The sequence below is a fragment of the Coptis chinensis genome, chromosome 5 (assembly GCF_015680905.1).
Source record: "Coptis chinensis isolate HL-2020 chromosome 5, ASM1568090v1, whole genome shotgun sequence".
NCBI lineage: Eukaryota > Viridiplantae > Streptophyta > Magnoliopsida > Ranunculales > Ranunculaceae > Coptis > Coptis chinensis.
The window spans coordinates 5,376,497-5,396,735 of NC_141460.1; the positions used below are offsets into that span (position 1 = coordinate 5,376,497).

At 34.8% G+C, this 20,239-nt stretch overlaps 1 protein-coding gene across 1 annotated transcript; it reads right to left on the bottom strand.

Moving 5' to 3' along the window:
* Positions 1-1,880: 1,880 nt before the first annotated feature.
* LOC147496378 (aspartokinase 1, chloroplastic-like) lies at positions 1,881-15,888 on the bottom strand. Its single transcript, XM_086562565.1, has 13 exons — positions 15,399-15,888; positions 15,251-15,333; positions 15,118-15,158; positions 14,802-14,956; positions 12,736-12,885; positions 12,506-12,601; positions 11,747-11,864; positions 6,383-6,519; positions 6,208-6,300; positions 5,963-6,079; positions 3,968-4,084; positions 2,472-2,534; positions 1,881-2,382 (listed from the first exon to the last, which is right to left on the bottom strand). Exons 1-13 carry the CDS (start codon positions 15,777-15,779, stop codon positions 2,230-2,232), a joined length of 1,704 nt encoding a protein of 567 aa, XP_086418691.1. The 5' UTR covers positions 15,780-15,888; the 3' UTR covers positions 1,881-2,229.
* Positions 15,889-20,239: the final 4,351 nt, after the last annotated feature.

Sequence of the window (20,239 nt, forward strand, 5' to 3'; positions counted from 1 at the left end):
TAGATAGTCTTTGATGATCCAACATAGTAAATCAAACATAATTTATTTTTTATGTCATGTTTGGAAAGACACTATAGATAGATCAGTAGAAGTTGGTATTACACACCACATTGGATAATTAAAAGAAAATCAAAAACTGGATTTAAATACATAACTAAGCTCAAAGAGTAATTAACGGAAAATCAAAAACTTTATGCAAATGCAATAAACTAAACTCAAAAAGCAATTAACTAGAAATCGAAAACTGAATGCAATTGCATTAAACTAACGCCAGAGAACAACTAACGAAAAATTAGAAAATGGATGCAAATCCTTGAAAAATATTTAATGGAAAATCGTAAACGGTATGTATTAAACATTAAACAAAACCTCAAATAATAATTAATGGGAAACCAGAAACTGGATGCAAATGCATTGAACTAAACTCAAAAAATAATTAACATAAAATCAAAAACCAAATGCAACTATATTGAACTAACCTCATAGAATAATTGGTGGGAAATCAGAAACTAAATGCAAATATACACTGAAATAACCTCAAAGAATAGTTAACGAGAAATCAGAAACCGGATGTAATTGCATCGAACTAACCTTAAAGCATAAATAATAAATTGGATGCAAATGCATTGAACTAACCTCAAGAAATAATTAACGAAAAATCGAAAATTGGATGCAAATTCATTGAACTAACTTCAAACAATAATTAACTGAAAATCGAGAACTAGATGCAAATGCAATCTTATCAAATAATAAACGAGAAATCGAAAACTGGATGCAAATACATTAAACTAATCTCATAGAATAATTAACCGAAAATCAAAAACTTGATGCAAATGCATTGAACTGACTTCAGAGAACAATTAATATGAAATTGAAAATTGGATGCAGATGTATTGAACTAACCACAAATAATAATTAATGAGAAATCGGAAACTGAATGCAACTGCATTGAACTAACCTCAAAAAATAAATAACGGGAATCGAAAATTGGATGCAACTGCATTCAACTAACCTCAAAATATAAATAACGAACAATAAGAAACTGGATGCAGATATATTGAACTAATCTCAAAGAGTAATTAACGAAAAATTGGATCCTTGATACAAATGCATTGAACTAATCTCAAAGACTAATTAATTAAACATAAAAAATTAGATGCAACTAACTAAATTAACCTTAATGAATAACTAACGGGAAATTATAAAATGGATGCAATTGCACTGAACTGACCTCAAATAATAATTAACAAGAAATCGAAAACTTGATGCAACTGCATTGAACTAACCTCAAAGAATAATTAATGATAAATTGGAAACTGAATGCAATGTACTACATTGAACTAACTTCAAAGAATAATTAATGAAAAATCATAAACTTAATACAAATGCATTGAACTAATAACCCTAAAACATATTTATATTATAAATAGAGAGAATAAATATCTCGACAAATATAGTTTTTCATTTTAAGTAGTGTTTATCATAATTTTTTTATTATGATTAAGAATGTCATGCTATTCAAATAGCTTCAATATTATCTTCGTCACATTAGACATTCTCACAAAATTTCAATCAAACTTCTATTATTAAACCTAACAACAACAAAAAATCGATAAGTTTTATCAAGATTTGATGCTTCATTTTTATAGAGAATGGTACAAGAAATCTGAATGACTGATTAATATAATTTTCATATCTCATAGCTATGCATAGTTACTAAGATTTTTTACAATAATTTAATATAACGACACCCATTCGTAGGACATGTTCAAAAGCTAGTATATACTTAATAGTTAATACACCCAGGGTCTCTCAATTGAGAGACGAAAAAACCACCACTACACCAGATATTTAGGTCTTATATTTGAACAGGGACTACAAGCGTCACAAACTTTTTTGTTTTCACACCAGAAGTCTCTTTCTGATGCCAAAGAATATTAGGTCCACCATTTGGGTCACTGGACTAATTGATCCATTCTTTACTTATAGATCGATATGATACCAGAAGGCACTGGGTATCAAACGTTTACCCTTACATAGGGCAATTAGTACCTTCGAATTGGTGTATCTTTTCAACCTACGCTAGACTCAATAGCTGATTACAGACGAAATTTGAGATTTTCAATTGAACTACATGGGGGTGTTTTGCAACTCTGCCTTACATATGTAATTTAGATACAATCTTGATACTTAGATAAATTTAGCAACTTTGCAAGGCATCAATCATGCTTACAACGCGAAGACGGGGCTTGTAGTAGATCCATTTTCAGAAACACCGTTTGACTTGAGTTCTGTGAGATCGCGACCCTCGAAGAAGGCATCCTGCAGTGCCCTAACACATGGTTCTGCCTCAGAGTCATTCACTATCATGGAAATGTTCACCTGTTGGTACAAAAACAATATATGGCATTATGCCCTGATGCAGATTTAATTATATAATTATGTAACAGGTCGGATTATATGGGAAATACTTTTGATGCTCCTTGAGAGATCATCTGCACATTTACTCCAATGGTGCGTAGAACATGAAATACCTGTCAAAAGGGCGCTTCTTTAGAATAAATATGGAACCCAAAAAGAAACTGTTACACACCATTGCAGCGCCTACACAATTGCTTAATTCAAGTGAAAGAATGGCAACACAGTTGGTCCTTACGTAGCACTACTTAATCACAAATATACCCAGAGCATATGCAAGGGTTATAAGAGAAATGGTCCTAAATTATACCCATTAGTTTGGATACTTCTACAATTTAGGTTGGTCTGGTTTACCGGATAGAAATTCCTGGAAGACAGAGTAAGCCACAATCACCATGTTTTCAGGAAGGAGAGTTATGATTTGGGAGTTTTACATAACGCAACTTCCTTCTTAAATGAGGGAAAGTTGCTTTTCTAAAATTTCAAAAAACATGACGATGAAGTTCTCCCACCTAAAACAAGGCTATTATATCTTAATTTCTCTCAAGTCTGCCGGAATCTTTAGTAAGATTCAGAAAGATGGAAAAACAAAAGTAAGAAACAATAGGATGCAAACTGTGAAGATCAAGTGGGGATATCTAAGTAGATGAAGCTGATCAGTTTACACAACTTTTAGAACAGCAGCCTGAATCAGATTTGACGATTAATTTATCTTCAAGTCAAGTCTATTAGTTCAAGTCATGAAAGTTTTTAGATGGTTCTCAATTATTTTTCTACTACTTTCAACACCCCTCCTCCACTCAATCTAAGGAGCATTTTATTTTTCACCATATCATCAATTCTCAATTGACCTGCTCTCAAGATTGAGAGTTGACAATTCGAGTGCAGATAGCCTCGATATATTGAGTATACAATTGTGAGCTTAAACTGTTGACAGTCCTACTTCTGTCTTCTGAAAGAGAAACCATCCTTCTTGGGCTGTATTTTTTGTTTTAGTGAGCTAGGTTGGAGGACAAGTGAATAAGAAGAGTCCGATGTGGGGAACACTCGAGATGATCCCCTGCTTCTCCATCAGCCCACCTAAATCTGTGGTACCCATGCGAAAAGCCAGAAACCACCTCAATCAAGGTCTTTCAAAGTATATCCCTACTGCTTGACAGAAGCAGTACTTTGAGATGTTTATTTTAATTACCAGGCATGCATGTAGGATACCAACCATACTGAGGCCATGAATGTGGGGAACACTCGAGATGATCCCCTGCTTCTCCATCAGCCCACCTAAATCTGTGTTACCCATGCGAAAAGCCAGAAACCACCTCAATCAAGGTCTTTCAAAGTATATCCCTACTGCTTGACAGAAGCAGTACTTTGAGATGTTTATTTTAATTACCAGGCATGCATGTAGGATACCAACCATACTGAGGCCATGAATCTTAAATATCCATCCCAGCACAGACATGCAATGCATAACATTCGACCTAAATCATCCAATCAGTAGAAAAAATGAGAGTTGAGAATGGACAGAGGAGAGGATTGCTCTATTCCTGACCTTTTCTAATATCAATGAAGACCGTTGAACATTTCCAATTAAGGAGATGATTGATCTAGGCTGAAGAAGAGTTACCACTGCAATTTTCTCAAGTTCCTCAACAACATGGTCAAGTTCCTGCAAAGAAGATAAGACCCAGATTAACTTACAAGGTAAAAGTTGCAACACGACAAAGCTAGGTAAAACTGACAAAGAAAGCATCAGCTTCTAAACGGGTACAAAGTGTGAAACAAAATGGCCAAGTTAATCTTGAAAAGCATCCTACTTAAGTGTGACGTTATTTTTTGAGGGGCATAAGTCTTGAGGTGAGTGCCAATACCTGATAGACATAGTGTTCCACAAGCGCTAGGCGGTAATCGGAAGGCAGAAAAGTGCCTAGCACCGGTGCTTAAGCGTTCAATTTCTTTTTCTGTTGTAATATATATAATATTACGAGAAATGAAATCAAAGAATACTTCCTAAAAATGCACGAGTTCTCCAACCAAACGACTCCCATAATTCAATCTTCCAAGTACAAACTTAGGAAGGCATACAGTTCTCCAACCAAGCTTTACTAAAATTCAAACACAGAGGGAACTAGCAACTAGGTTTCTATGTGTTTTCTATTGATTAATTAGTTTTAACGATATGGCAGGGATTCTGTTCTGTGTCCGCCAATCCGCCAGAACAATATTACAATATTGTTGCAAATATCTTTGAATTCACCAATAAACTCAGACCGAGGACCTTGAAGGTTCGAGTAAAATGGCGTTCAATTGACTCGTATTTTTTCATCTGATAATGTCATTTGCCTTTTACTAAGAAAACAAAAAAGGAAGTGAACTGACAGGAGGAAGTGACTATCAGAGTTCTTGTTCTTCACAAATTGGAGAAAAGGTTTTTAGTCCGAGGAAAACCAAGTGAATTAGGCATTCGGTTACACACTTTTATGTTTGGAATCGGGTTTTCCAGATATTCCTTTTTGGGGGCATTGTTTTGTCCTTGTTGTGTCGAACAAGACCCTCTTGTTAGAGTCCGTGCTTCCTAGCCAGTTGGTTGTATGCCACTAAATATGGGCATAACCTCCAACCAGACTTCCTATGGAAATTGAACCACTTTTCCCAAGAAAAAACACACACAACTAAAACAATACAAAATATCTTTTTATTTTCGATTGGCAAGCCTGTTTTAAAGGAGATCAGTAACTCTTTGATGCTGGCGGGGTTCGAGCCCCAGACCTCTGGTATCATCGCCCAAAGAATATCACAATACAAAATATCACTGCTAAGAATCCTCATCTTCAGAACACAGATAGAACAATCCAAGTATTCACCACTAAGAAGCCTTTACCCATGCTGCGCAACTACATAATTGGAACTTTGGAGCCTTTAATCCAAGTCCATGGGAAATAGGGATACAGACATCACTAGTGGGATGGAACACGGACAGGAGAGAAGTGAAACGACCTACTAGAGAAGATTCCTATCTTACCAGGGTACAATACTATCATATCACGATTCCGATAGTTCAAAACTTCAGATCCACATCATCTAGCCTAGCCAAACTGGTAATCTTGACATTAATGAGAACTTGCACGGTCAGCTGACAGACAACATGATCAACTGAAAGAAGTGGGACTAAAACCTAACTTTTTTTTTCTATTATTAATATGGAACAAGAATTTACAATGAGATATCCTATTACAAGGCAAGAAGAAGAAACAGATAAAGAAAAAACAACAAACAAAAATACGAAATACAAGAAAATTGGACTAATTACAACATTCGAAGCAAAGACTCCCAGTGGAACACAAATCTAAGTGCGCATTAAAAATAACCCAAAGCCTAAATGTGCATCATGTGGGAGGACGAAAACCTTAAAGACCCAACTTTTAGATATCAAATATACTTTAAGATCAATAAAAAAAACAATTATGCATTCAACAGTCAAAACAGAAAGTGTGTTATGATGGAAAGATAAACATAATCAACACAGAATCTGAGATCTTATGCTTGCCTGCTGAATGAGCTCTCTGCTCCAAAGTTTGGAGGGATCCAATGTCAGAGAAATACTGACTTCGCTAGTAGCTACAACATCAACAGAGATACCCAACTCTTCAAAGATGGAGAAAACCTGCACATCGAATGGGATCCAAATTAAATTTTTGTACGGAAACTAAGCATCAAGAGGTTGACAAGAATGGAATCTTAAATACTTATTAATTATTTAATTTTGACTATAATAATACTAAACTTTCTGACCTTTGCAAGAAAGCCAAATTGACCAAGCATCCGTGTGCTCTCTATATCCAACATGGTGACATTCCGCTTCGAAACTATGCTAGTAAGAACAGCCTGGAATTTATTTAGAGAGAAATTATAAACACTGCAGACATCCTTTGGATATTTCTATTCGCACAAGTACACTGACACATACCTTACTCATATCTCTAGATTGAGTGATTAGGGTACCAGGAGCTCGAGGATTATAAGAATTTTTAACTCTAACAGGAATATCACCTTCTCTAGCCGGTCTCATGGATTGTGGATGCAAAACCTTCAAAAACGCAAAGATCAGTAATGTAGGTTAAGAATTTTTTACTCGGTAAATATTAAGATCTCCATCTCTTTCTTAAATTGTGCAGACCTGTTCAGAAGGGAAAAAGAACAGCAAGTGTCTCTAAATGGATGTCCTAGTTTCTTAGTGATGTAGAACATTAGTTGTTGTTGTCAGTGTCATGGGCATGTGCCCTTAGTTGAGTCCAAGCCCATGGTTTGAGTCCATTAGTTAGTTGTGACACATATCGTGTTCCTATTGGTTTATGCTTTCTAGGGTTAGTATAAATAAGGGCTTATAGTTAGGGTTTCAGGGAGTTGTTTTAATTGTGTTTATGTGTGTTATGAATTATTGAGTGATTATCAATAAATGTAAGACTTTTAGGGTTTTATAAAGTGTAGATTTTGATTAAGTGTTGCTTCCGCCACTTCAATCTATATTATTTGGTGTCAGAGCCAGATTGATTTTTGGGAGATTGGTGCAAAAACACTGTTCACCGTGTTATTGTTCACGATACTGTTTACCGAACAATGTTCATCCTGTTATTGTTAACCGCGAATCCAATTTTATTCTTGTAAATCAAGATATGCCTACAACGTCAGAGATGAAGAATTCATGAATAACTCATAGATTCATATTAACCCCTAGAGTACGGGTTGCTCGATTAGAAGAGTGGAGAGAAACCTTGATGCAAAACAGGTTTGATCGATTAGAAGAAGCAACTAGTCGACTTAGGGAGGCTATGGTAGAGCTTTTGCAGCCCAAACCCCCCAGCGTTGGTGGAGCTTCTATAGCCCAACACCGGTTGTTGTTGATGACAACAAAGAGAAAGAAGGAATTTATGAAGTCGTTATGTCATATTTTGAGCGTGATAACAAACGAAATCAGTAGGTTTATCACCTTCCTTTGCAACAAAGACGTCTTGCTGACCAGATCTATGAAGGTCTTGTTCATCCAATTCAGGCAAGCACAAAGTGGTGGTTATATTGATCATTTTCTAACCAATTTTGAGAAGGTTTTTGTTCGCAGCCACAAAACACTTCAACGCATATTTTGTGACTTCCAGTATCCGTTGCGTTTCAAGAAAGGAGTACTAACAGCATTGTGGTATCATGTTATTCGTTTGAGCCGATATTTGGGCAAGACTCGAAGTCAAATTCCTCAGAACCTCGGGAGGGTGACGTATACAAGTTTGAAGTTTGAAGAGTTTTTGCATATCGGTGGGTTTTCATGTCAACAAGCTTGTGGACAAGCTTCTTCAACATGGAGAGAGTGATGCAGAACATTAGTTGTTGTTGTCAATGTCATGGGCATACGCCCTTAGTTGAGTCCAAACCCATGGTTTGAGTCCATTAGTTAGTTGTGACACATGTCGTATTCCTATTGGTTTATGCTTTCTAGGGTTAATATAAATAAGGTCTTATAGTTAGGGTTTCAAGGAGTTGTTTTAATTGTGTTTATGTTTGTTATGAATTAGAGTGATTATCAATAAATGTGAGACTTTTAGAGTTTTATAAAATGTAGATTTTGATTAAGTATTGCTTCCGCCACTTCAATCTACATTACTTAGTACACAGTTTATGTAGATTCACAAACCTAGCTTGAAATGCATCAAAAGTTTGACGTCGTTGCCGTCTTGAAGTCTACACCCAAGAAAAAGGATGCAAAAAGAGTTGATTTCCAACAAATTCTTTATATATATATATATATACAATAATTCTCTAAAACGTAGCTACTTAAGTTAACTTAAAATAAGTACGTAAGTAAAACTTCACCTACAAAATGAATTCAAACCTAATTTTTTGTGGTTATGAAGCACTCACCATAATGATTATCTTCCCAAAATTTCAACTCATTTGAAAACCTCTAACATAGATAAAAATTGTTGTCATCTTTAAAAAGAAATCTAACGGTCCAGAAATGTTGAATTTTTGTAATCGTTTTTTGCCAATGTTAGAGGTTTCCAAATGAGTTGAAATTTTGTAGAGATGATCTTAATATTGAGTGTATCATATCCACAAAAAAATAGATTTAAATTTATGTTGTAGATGAAGTTTTACTTACGTACTTATTTTAAAGTTAACTTAAGTAGCTACTTTTTAGAGAAGAACTGTATATATATATATATATAATAAAAAACAAAAACGAAACTAAAAAATAGGGAAGGAAAGCATAGGGAAACTGGGCAAAAGAGAGATAAGTACTAGGATTAAAATCTCTATTCTAAGCCAATAGCATTCCTATCGGGGAGGAGCTGCAAAGCGACTAGGTGCTTTAGCAAGGGTTGAAGACGGTGGGGGTGGATTAAGGATGCAACTGTGAGGTTATATTTTGGGCGTCTAAATGTTAGGACTTAACCTTAGCTTCTATTATTTTTAGTTAGCTTGTATTCTGTCTTCTCTTTGTTTTCATTGTTTTGTCAGGTTGTATTAGGAGGATGGGGGGTTTTTGGGCTTGAGATATCCGTTTCTGCCTAGCCCTTCGAAGCTCAGTAAGATGTATGATGGGTGTTTTATTAAGAATGGTGGGTGTTTAAATTTCGCATTGTCTTTACATTCCTAAAGAACAATTAAAGTCTAACCCCGAACACCAAGGAGTTGGGATTTCATCACCCACTAATCACATCCTTGTGTGCAATCCTAAGCTTCAAATAATAAAACCAATCCACTAGCCAGGACCTTAATGGTAAACGGTGTTCATAGGATCTTTTTTTTTTTTTTTTTTAGGTATTCATAGTGTGTTTGAAAGTGCCCGCTAGAGTTTTCCACCAGTCGTCCCTTTGCCAGAGGTTCGATGAACAACATTTACCACTAAGGTTCTTGCTAGTGGTCTGATTTTATTAATTGAAGCTTAGGATTGCACGCAAAGATGTGATGAGCGGGTGATGAAATCCCAACTCCTTGGCGGTCAGGCTTAGACCATAATTGCTTTTTAGCAACGTAAAACTGCAATACTTAAACACTCAACATTCCAAAAAAAACAAAAAAAAAATACACTTCTTACATGTAGTCAATGTTGTCAATTCCTGAATCGAAACGGGAATTGTTTTCCATTTTTACCAAATCGTAAATCGTATCGAGTCATAAATCGTAAGATTCAAGCCATAATATATATAGGGGTTGTAAATTTTTTATATATATGAAAAATATTATATATATGTGTACCAACAAGAAAGATGCTTACAAATCTCCATTCCACACTTATAATACTCTAAAAAATATTATATATATATATATATATATATGGAATGGAGACATAATGGTCGAAATTTATGAAAAAATACTGAAATTTCGTTGAAAATGAGTGAAATGAAATTGGTCTAAAGAATAGAATATGGGCTTAAATTACATGGACCTAACCTACCCAGGTCTAACCCAGGTCCATATAAACCCTTCGCAAGAAAAAAAAAATCGAGAAGGAGACCACACCGGAAAAAAAAGAAAAGAAAGGAGAATAGAAGAAGTAGAAGAAGAAGAAGTGTATGAAAACGTACCTGGTAAGTTCTCTGATTTCTTTCTATCTTCTATTTTCTTCTTTCTTCTTTCTATCTTCTTTTTTCTTCTTTTCTTGTTCTGTACTGTTGCTATTTTTTTTAATCGAAAGAATCGTTATTATTTCCGATTCCTACGATTTTGCGATTCGAATCCCGATTTTTTACCGATTCCTATCATTAACGATTTACTGGTACGATTCTAATCTATTGAATTACGACTCGACTCAAGTCGTACGATTCAAGTCGAGAATCATACGACTTTGATAACACTGCATGTAGTGTTGTTAAAATCGTACGATTCCTAACTTGAATCGTACGAGTTGGAGGCAGGTAGATCAAAATTGCACCTACGTATCGTACTTCACAGGTATGGCTGGTAAATTAAGATCCGAGTTGCATGAGCCACTGGAACCGGACAAGAATCACGATTTTCCCGACATAAATTTCAGCAAAAAGAAAAAGAAATTTGAAGAAAGTGAAGAAAGAACAGGTGCTATCGAGGACTTAGAGTACGCCTCAAAGTGTTTGCTCTCTCTTCTAATTCTTCTTCTTCTTCTTCAAATTTTCCTCTTTTGCTTTGGTCTCAATGAACAATTTCCATTGGAGGCGGTGCGGCAAAATCAGGTCTAGGGTTTGTCTTTGAAAGAAGATAAGACCTGGAACTTGATTTCACACGACTAATTTAATGAGATTGATTTGGGTTTCCTGTCATATGGGCCCTATTTAAAATGATCTAACTTACAAATTTACAATTGCAAAGGGCTCATTTAAACACATACCAATATAATAGGTGGTCCATCTCTATTCATGGACCTTGAAATTAACTATAAATTGCAATTTATATTAATATTAACTATATATAAAAGAAAAACGATTAATTATGTACTTAATTATTTATTTATTTTGTGAATCTTACAATTTTCGAGTTGATGCGATTCTCGATTCATAAGAAAAACGATTCACGGTCAACTATGCTTACAGGGATTCGAAGTGTAATAAAAAAAATTATCTCCCGCATAGTCTTCACCAACATAGGGATGCCAAAATGTTGTCATCGGCCGGGGAGATTCCAATTGACTTTCAGCTGTCCCCAGGAGTTTACAAGATCAAAACAGATCCTGCCACTTCTCTCTGTTTTGCCCAGTTTCCCAATGCTCTCCGTCCCTGATCTTTTTGTTTTTTGTTCCTTTTTTTCTTGTTTTTTTTATTTTCATTGTACCTGTTCCTTTTTCTTTCTCTTTTTCACATGTTTTTTTTAAAACAAAACCTAATAAGCTACAGGATCAGCAACTCTTTTTGCCTCCTTTTTCTTTAAAACTTCAAGACAGTAGCGACGTCAACGATACACTTTTTTGGATTATATGTGGATTAACATACCTCGTCATGATGTGCTAAGCAAAGAGGGTACACTTTTTTGGAAGGCGAAGCTTCCCCATTTTTTCTTCTCTTCTCTCCTCCCCTCCCCTCCCCCTCCTCAATTGTCTTATTATCTACGTTATTCTTTTCTTTTCTCTGTATATATTAATATTACTATCATTTTTATTTGTGTGGGAGGGAATTACCATTTCTATGTAATACTACTCAAACCTAGAGCAATTGTATCCCTAAAGCATAAACTTATCACCATAGAGAATAATACGACAATAATACTAACGATAGTAACAAGATTTAATATTTAAAGCCTCTTTTTGGTTAATTATGAAACATCTCAATTATGTAAGAAGCAATAGAAATTCGAATTAGCAAGATACACGAAATTCCAAAATACATGAGCTCAGATGCCTCATCAAATGTCAAATGTGGTACAGGCAATGCATTTTCATATATATTAGGATCACAAGTTAAAACCCCATCCACATCCTTCCAAACCTGTCAGGAATTGAAAAGTATTTCATCAAACATAATTTGCGTCTATTAATCTATTAATAGGAAACTCAAATGATAATAGACCCTCACATCTAGGACTAACATACTATATTCTTTTTGGAGATTGGTGCAAAGCAAGATGAAGTCTGATCAGTTCAATCTAAATTGTGAAATGCATCAATACTTTTGAAGTGAAAAGGTATGAGCCGAGGTGTTTAACTTGCCTTGGAGGTATTAGGGCTTGTCAAAACCTAATATAATTAAAATCAAATGATATTTGAACCACATCTGTAGTTACTACACCACTGAATTTCAAGTTTACGGTTAACGAATACATGTTGAGGCAGAACAATGTAATACCAGTTATAGAATTAATTAAGTACTTTTTCTTTTTCTCCATTTTTTTCTTCTCAACAGTGGGTTTTGGACCCAAGTATGTGGTAAAAACTACCACAAACTTTACCAACAAACTACTAGAAAGATTAGATATGTCAAAGAACTAAGAACACAGAGTGGAAGACTTTTCGAGATTGTTTGAGGTGTAGATGATCAAGGAATTTAGATATGTTCAAAACATGAGCATACATTTCCAGCAAAACAAAAAAGACATTACCAAAAAATTTGTGGATGAATTTAAACTTTACCTGAATCTCTCGCACTCGCAAGGCTTTACCAATTGTTGTGGCGGTTAAATCACTACCACCTCTACCCAAGGTAGTAACTGCACAAGATTTCCAACCCTACAAATGAGACAGCAGAACATACAGCACAATAGTCAAAAAATGACAAAAATCTCCATTGATGAAACAACCATCTCAAAGAAAAGATTCTGATAATTGGCAAAAGAAAATAAAATTTCATTTATTAGGAAGACCTTTCCAAGGAAGCCAGTAACAACAGGAATGGCGGGATCAGTAATCCAATCACCATGCAACCTCTTTGCAACAGCAGGATAAGTTGCTTCTAAGATGTCCGCATTTGTAAAGTCATCCGTGGTTCTAAAACCAATTTCAAATGCATCATACTGCACATGGGAGTGAAAGAATTAGCAAAACAGAAAAGGAATCAGCATGCAATGTAAACAAAGAGTAAGCAAGATTTTCAAAGAGAGCTAGTCAGAATCAACATTCAAAGCAAACAGCAAAAGAGAAAGGATACAGCAGGCAATACAAACAAAGAGTAGGCAGGATGAAGAAAGCAAGTCGATGCTCAACAAAGCCTTTTCTGATGTTAAAAACAAACCTCTTTTTTTTTTTTCTAAATCAGGATTTTTATTAAAAAAGAAAAAAGAAAAAACTATTACACGAATGATGAGATATCCTACAAATACAAGAAACAAAAAGAAAGACTAAAAGGATTGTTCCATGAAAGACATGCGTCCAACTCCTACTATACCCGACAAAGAATAAACTAAAAAGACACCAAAACGAGAGGTCTCTCCACAAAACATCTCCAACTCGAACATGAATGATTCCCATCTACACCCAAAATGCAGTTGAATCTTGTTAGAAACAAACCTAGGTCATTGCAGTTGAATCTTGTTTTGATCCAATGGGAATTTAAGATGGTTCCATTGGGAGAGGCTCTGTCATAGAGAACATATAAACAACGAATGATGTCCAACCAGCACAGCACAAGATCTACATGATTTTTTTTGCCCACGAAACACCTCGAAAGTGTAGGCTGTGCAATTTTACCTGAAAACTTCTCCAGATTATTCTGAGCTAGAACAAAGGACGATTTAGGTAAACAGAACTGTTTCCACCAGTATAGATTCACAAAAAATAATGCAAATCCAGTGAGAACGTTTCTGTCAATTCTCAACTGTATAAGTTACCTGGATTTCCATCTTTTCAGAAAGGGTTTTGGGGGTTTTGTAATTATACTTCAACTAGAAACATCCTTATTTATGATCATAATTCATAAACACCCCCTATGTAACTTTACTTTACCTGGAAAAGAAACATTTTTGTTTATCTATTAAAATTTCTCGAAATAAAAGGAATAAGAGCCTGTTGCTCCGCCAGCACGGATTGGCAGAATTTTAACCCAAAGGAATGCTATAATCTATTTCCAGAAGTATATGTCAAAGATAATCTCCTTATCTAGGGAATGGTTATAAGAACTCTACCTTATAGTGACTCCAAAGTTACTCCACTCCGAAAAGTGGACTTACAAGATGAATTGAGGGCTAATTTTTTGTGAAGTGATACACCACATGATGGAGTACATCCCTACAAAAAATCAGCTCAATTGAATATTTTTAACCTTGTCAAAAGTTGTTATGAAATTAAAAAAATCTTGGCCGTTGGATAATTTTATAACATTCTAATCGATTTTTGACGAGGTTGTACATCTTCAAATGAATCAATTTTTTGTGAGGATGATCTCTATTGTGTGGAGATCGTCTCTATCAAAAATCAGCTTCTAATTCATTGTATTTAGTGGTAGAGTAACTTTAAGTAGAGTTCATATAACCGTCCCCCCTTATCTATTAGTAAATTTTGAATTTCAAATGTTGGTCGTCATAACATAGGCTTAACCACCGTTACTGTCTCTGACAAGTGAGTAACCCACAAGGGGGTTTTATAGTTTTTACTGCTTTAAGTGATCTGATATAAAAAGAAAGTTAGAGATGCACATTTCAGTATTTCCCTCACTTTAATAATCATATGGTTCCATAGTTTTATGCCCTAGCAAGAAAACAACTTCAGGTTGTCTGTATTATACTTTTTAACATATGCTAATACTATAGTACTATCAACTACCCAGGTAAAAAAGCCTTTCACCGACTAACATAAACTATTAGCCAGTTAGTTGCAGTGAAGAACAACATCACATGATAATCATCATACAACTTGCTAAATTCAAGTGTGTACTTGATAAAACAACGAACCCAGTAAACAAACGAATCTCAACAGAGTGAATGTGGAGACTTACTTGGCGGGCTTTAGCACCAATCTTATTCAAATAAGCTGCAAATATTCTTGTTGACATGCATTCCCCAAATGAAACTAAATGGTCTCTTGTGCGAAGTGTCATTTCTTTAAAGCTAGATATTGCATCCAAAAGTTTCTCCAACTTTTCTATGTGACCTGCGGAATATTTTGTACACAAAAGCAAAACAAAAATAAATCATGATCCTAAAAGTTATTATTCAATCGACACAAATTTAGGAAAAACAATCTTCTCTCAAATTAAGCTTAAGATTACAGATTCTACAATGTGACCAAGTATGCAAGCAAATGATACTAACCAGATATAACAGATCTATCAAGTCCAAGCTCATCAACCGTTCTAAACAAAGAAACACAAAACATAAAATGTAAACCACAAAAACATAAAATGTAAATTCAAAAAGAAGACAAATGTCATAAACTTCTTCTTACTTGAGATGCAAGTCTTTAACAATGCTAAACTCATCAATCTCCGAAACACGAGAAACTTTACAACTCACCGCCTTCTCTCCAGCCTTATAAATCACAAAAAATTCAGTCATAACTCCCTCAAACAATAATTAATCAAACAAATGTATACCTGTAAGAGGTTGTTGGTAGTTTTGCCCATAGCAGAAAGAACAATAACAGGTCTTTCCTCCTTAAAACCAAGAATCAAACCAGCAATTTTTTTAATCCTCTCCGCATTCGCAACCGATGAGCCACCAAATTTCATGACAACTGTAAATTTCTTCTCCTCCTCCTCATTATTATTATTTCCTAGCTCAGCTACAATTCTCCCTCCTTTATTATTACAACAGCTCGCTCTCAAAACTCTCCTTTTATTATTAATAATGCTAGTGTCAATTCTGGTAAATAATAATAAATTCGAAAATCGTAGCCGGCTTGATTTGAATGACAACGAGGGAGAATAATAGTTAGGAGTTTTGGCGGCAGCTATGTAATGTAGTGAAGCCGCCATGTTGTTTCGACGAATAAATGTTCGGAAAATGTTTTTCGAAGAATCTCTTTCTCTCTCCTCTGTTTTGGATTTGAGCGTGTTTTTCGGAGGAGGGTTTTTGGAGAGGGCTTTGGATCGTTGGTTTGTATTTTATATATGAAGTTTCACTACAAAATGAAGGGTCTAGATTCAACTTGATGTTCCACGTTTTTAGAACCAGATCAGCCTCCATTTTGGAATGCTTTGTTGTGTAGACACGCATATGTTTAATGTGGTTCAAGTGTTCAACCATACTAGCCTACATAGATAGCTAATGACTCAAAAGCCTAAAGTTTACTTGAATAAATAATATATGTATATTAATAGCTAATGATTCATTGCTTATAATATATGTGTAGTTTGTTTGAAGGATTTATGTTTTTCTAATTTTTTTTGAAGGGGTTTTAGTATGGGACCAAGCAGCACTTTTTGGCGAATGCTTATGTCGCGGGTTTTCTCTAGACCTAAAGATTGGGAGTTGTACTGATCCCATCAATTATTGTTCAAATGTTGCTAGTTCTAGCAACATGACATTCTACCCAGAGTCTATTCCAGAGGATTCAACGATAGATACATTTACCGAGTCCACAGATTTACCCAGGTTTAAAGCATTAAACTCAAAATCAAATGACCATCAAACAATATGCAACATTAGCTAAAAGGTTGAGCTTCAACAACCAAGTTAAGCAAGCTACTCAATAATCAGTAAATCATACTGAAAGAAAGCATGTAGCAGAATATGAGACAATGAGTTGAACACAATCAATTCAAATAATATAGGTAAAACAACACCACTGTAAGAATGTTTCTATAACCACCATGGAAATATAGCCAACATAGAATATGATATGTCCGTTGAACAGCCGACTAAAAGACTCCAGTGAAATTGACTACCAACATATGTTGTATATTAGAAAGACAATTAACAAAGTGTGTTTGTTGCAGTAAGCTTCATCACAAATAGTTTAAATGAAAAACAATGACTGAAGAGTGAGTTTAATGTAGGTATATTATCCCTTGGAATAACAAAAATATTTAATAAAAGTAACTTTCAACATATAACTTGAGCATTTTTTTTGTATGTCTGTAACGTAAATTTTTTGGCGCTTCGTTATTTATGTCAGGAGTCCATTGATGAGCCAATCGCAATCTGTCCTGCAATAAGAATAATTTTAAGCGTTAGTTATTTATTATTTCAATATTTTATTTATGACCATTATTGAATGAGTAAATTACTTGAATTCCTAAACATTATTTCTTGGCATTTGGTTCTTCATTCTCTTGTTTGATTTTAATGCGTTGTTTTTCAAGATAGTAATAGAATATGTGAAATGTATACCAAAACGTAGCAAAAATATTTTACAGGCAAAACTAAGATAAACCTATACAAATGTTCCCTGATAGATACATATATTAATATAAAAGAATAATACTACAACCTTAACACAACAATATCAAGAGGCGAGTACCAATTTAAACTAACTAATATAAGAATGTTTTCTACTATGTATTTTATTTTTTCCAAGCAATGTGTTTATTCCACTTCTTTCTTTATAGTTGAATGTGTTCCAGAGTTGTTGGCTTGTTGGCTTCAGTACTACCAAAGAAACTTGAAGTTTCCTTCAATGTCATGTCTTGCAGCAATCAGTGGTCAATACCACCCGTATTAGGATTCAACTTCTCTCCATTTTGAAGGGAAATCGATCAATTACAGATTATCTCTAACATGCCAAGTCCTTGGCTGATTCCCACTTCGAAACAACCAACCAAAGCAATTGACTTTGATAAAAGACAACTACGATGAAATCCCCCACATTCAAATTTTCTTCAAATAGACCTAATAGAAAAACAAAGCAATTAAAAAAAATCATTGTAGATCTATATACCATTGAGTCACTACCAACAATGCACATCAATCTTCACATCTCTTTTATAAAGAAGCAAGTTCAACACTACCACACAACATGTACATATAACCGTAAAAATCCATGTGAGAAAACTACAAGTTGAAGAGATTGCCTATACCATGTTAGAATATAATATAACATAAAAACGTGAATAATCTAGGAACAATGCTAAGCAAGTGCACACACCTGCTCGATATATTATCATCCTCATGCATCATCAGTAGCCAACATACTTCATCACCAAAACATATAGGAACTTTGGACGTTAAATGTACCAAAATATAGGTAGAGAGGAACACCTTGTCAACTGCATTCAATGACTTGTATCATAAATACGCCAGAGAGTTTTTTCCACTATACATTCAGTGGAGGGGCAAAGTTCAAAATAGCATCATCAACCAGACCCAAAAACATTGCTAGCAAGTCTAGCTACTGCTTGATTCGTTACCCCCTAACCCATGATGAATCATGTAACTCCTAGCTTCCTACTTATATATTTTACCATATTAAGCCAATACCAAAGTGCATGTCATCTGCCATCAACTATGTCACGCCCCAAATTTTATAATGACTAATTACCAAAGACACGTGGCATCTCCAATCATTATGAAACTCGGGACGTGATCGGACCAACTAAACAAAACCCAAACTAAACAAAGATAATATAATCTTACAAAAATTTCGACAGAATCTCCTCTGTATTTTCAATATTTCATAAACTTAAATCCTGACATAACCTGAAAATCATAACAATATAGATATCTCATTGTTTAATCCAGTTACTTAACCGTCTCGATGAATGCCAGAACAGTTAAATAACTCTTACGCCTCGAGACAATTTTATTCCTTCCCTAAGAAGGCATTAGTTTCTCTAGCGCGTCTAAAATGTACTAAAAAAATTGTATAATTTACATCATGACTGTTAGTTCCTCTATACATTGTGAGGCGTCCTTTTATCAAAGTTATTTAACAAATAAAATAGATTTATCTTGTCCAAAAATCTTCAATTGAATTTCCACTATATCGTACCTCTCTGACAATGAATTCATTTCAAGTTCACCACATTTCAAGGCATTGGATCTCTTCAAATGGCCAAGGCATAGAGGTAATTCTCGTTTTATTGAGTTGAGAATTCTCACTGAACTTTCAGATACAATGGAGTTGGTTGTATATTAAACCCATATGTTCAGATACAATGGAGTTGGTTGTATATTAAACCCATATGCTACTTTAAAACACATGTATTTGACAAAGAGATCCAATGACAGAAAACTTTAGGATAAGAAAATGTTTCAATATCACATTGAAAATATTCCAAACTCTTAATATGTACCTCCCAGGGTGAAAGTTCTCGACTCCCAGATCTTCATCCCATATAAATATGTAATCATAGATGGAGACTACATCAGGGTGAAGAAACCGCTTTGCGAATCACCTGGTAAAGAAACATAGTATGCAAGATCAGGGTTTATTGTTCTGTTAAGTTGACCATTAATCAAAATGGTTTGGGCATAACGCTAATTGCATAATGCCGTGAACCTTTCATATTCATCTCCCCAAGGAGTACTACAGATGAGTTGGAGTTTTACCATTTTGTTTGGTTATGAGCAACGATATGTATGGCCTTGTTACTCCACTCAAGATCTTTCCACCCGACCACATTGCAATCATAGTGGAATAGAATAAAAGTGAAATTTTCTAAAAAGAACTGAAATTTCTTAGATTAGATGAAAAATCTTTTGCTTTAAATATCCATCACGCTGATTAAAGAAATACCTTCTGAACAATGGTGTCAACATTTTCATTTTGTTTAATACCAGTTGAAATTGCTAGTAGATTTCGATGACTTTGATGTTCAACCTGAAACGCGAAGGTTGCACACAGCATCAACAAACATAACATAACCACCAGTGACCAGACTGGCATATCTCAAAGAAAATTGAATGTAGAAACAATATGGAAAATATAAGACTAATAAGAGCGCCAACTGTAGACTGTAAAAATATCTACCCCTGGTTACCAATACATAACTAAATAGTCCAGAGACTTCGAGGTGTCATTTGATGATTTCCATATATAGCTCAAACTTTTGGCCAATGTCGGAACCCAGAAAAAAAAAAATAATAAAAACAGAAAACCTTGAACTTGCATTATTCAGTGTGAGAAGACGGTGAAATCTAGAAGGCTTAAAATTGTTTTCACAATCATCAAATAGGATCCCAGTATCTCTGGTCACTACTTACTCTTTATCTTCTCTATATTTAGGACTTCATTCTCAAATCCCTGTCTTCCACTTTTTCCCCGGTGAAGGTGGGAACCGAACCCAAGACCTTGGGTCCAACCTTCCAAAATCGACCAGTAGGTTACTACATAATATCTTAACATGCTATAGTCAAGTATCCATTAAACTTAAGGTACTTAGGGAGAGAGATCGAGAGAAAGCGAGAGAGATCCCTCAAAATGAAAAAAAGACAATCCAGTCCAAAAGATAGTTTGAAACTATAGTTTTCACGATTATCAAAACAGGTCCAAATA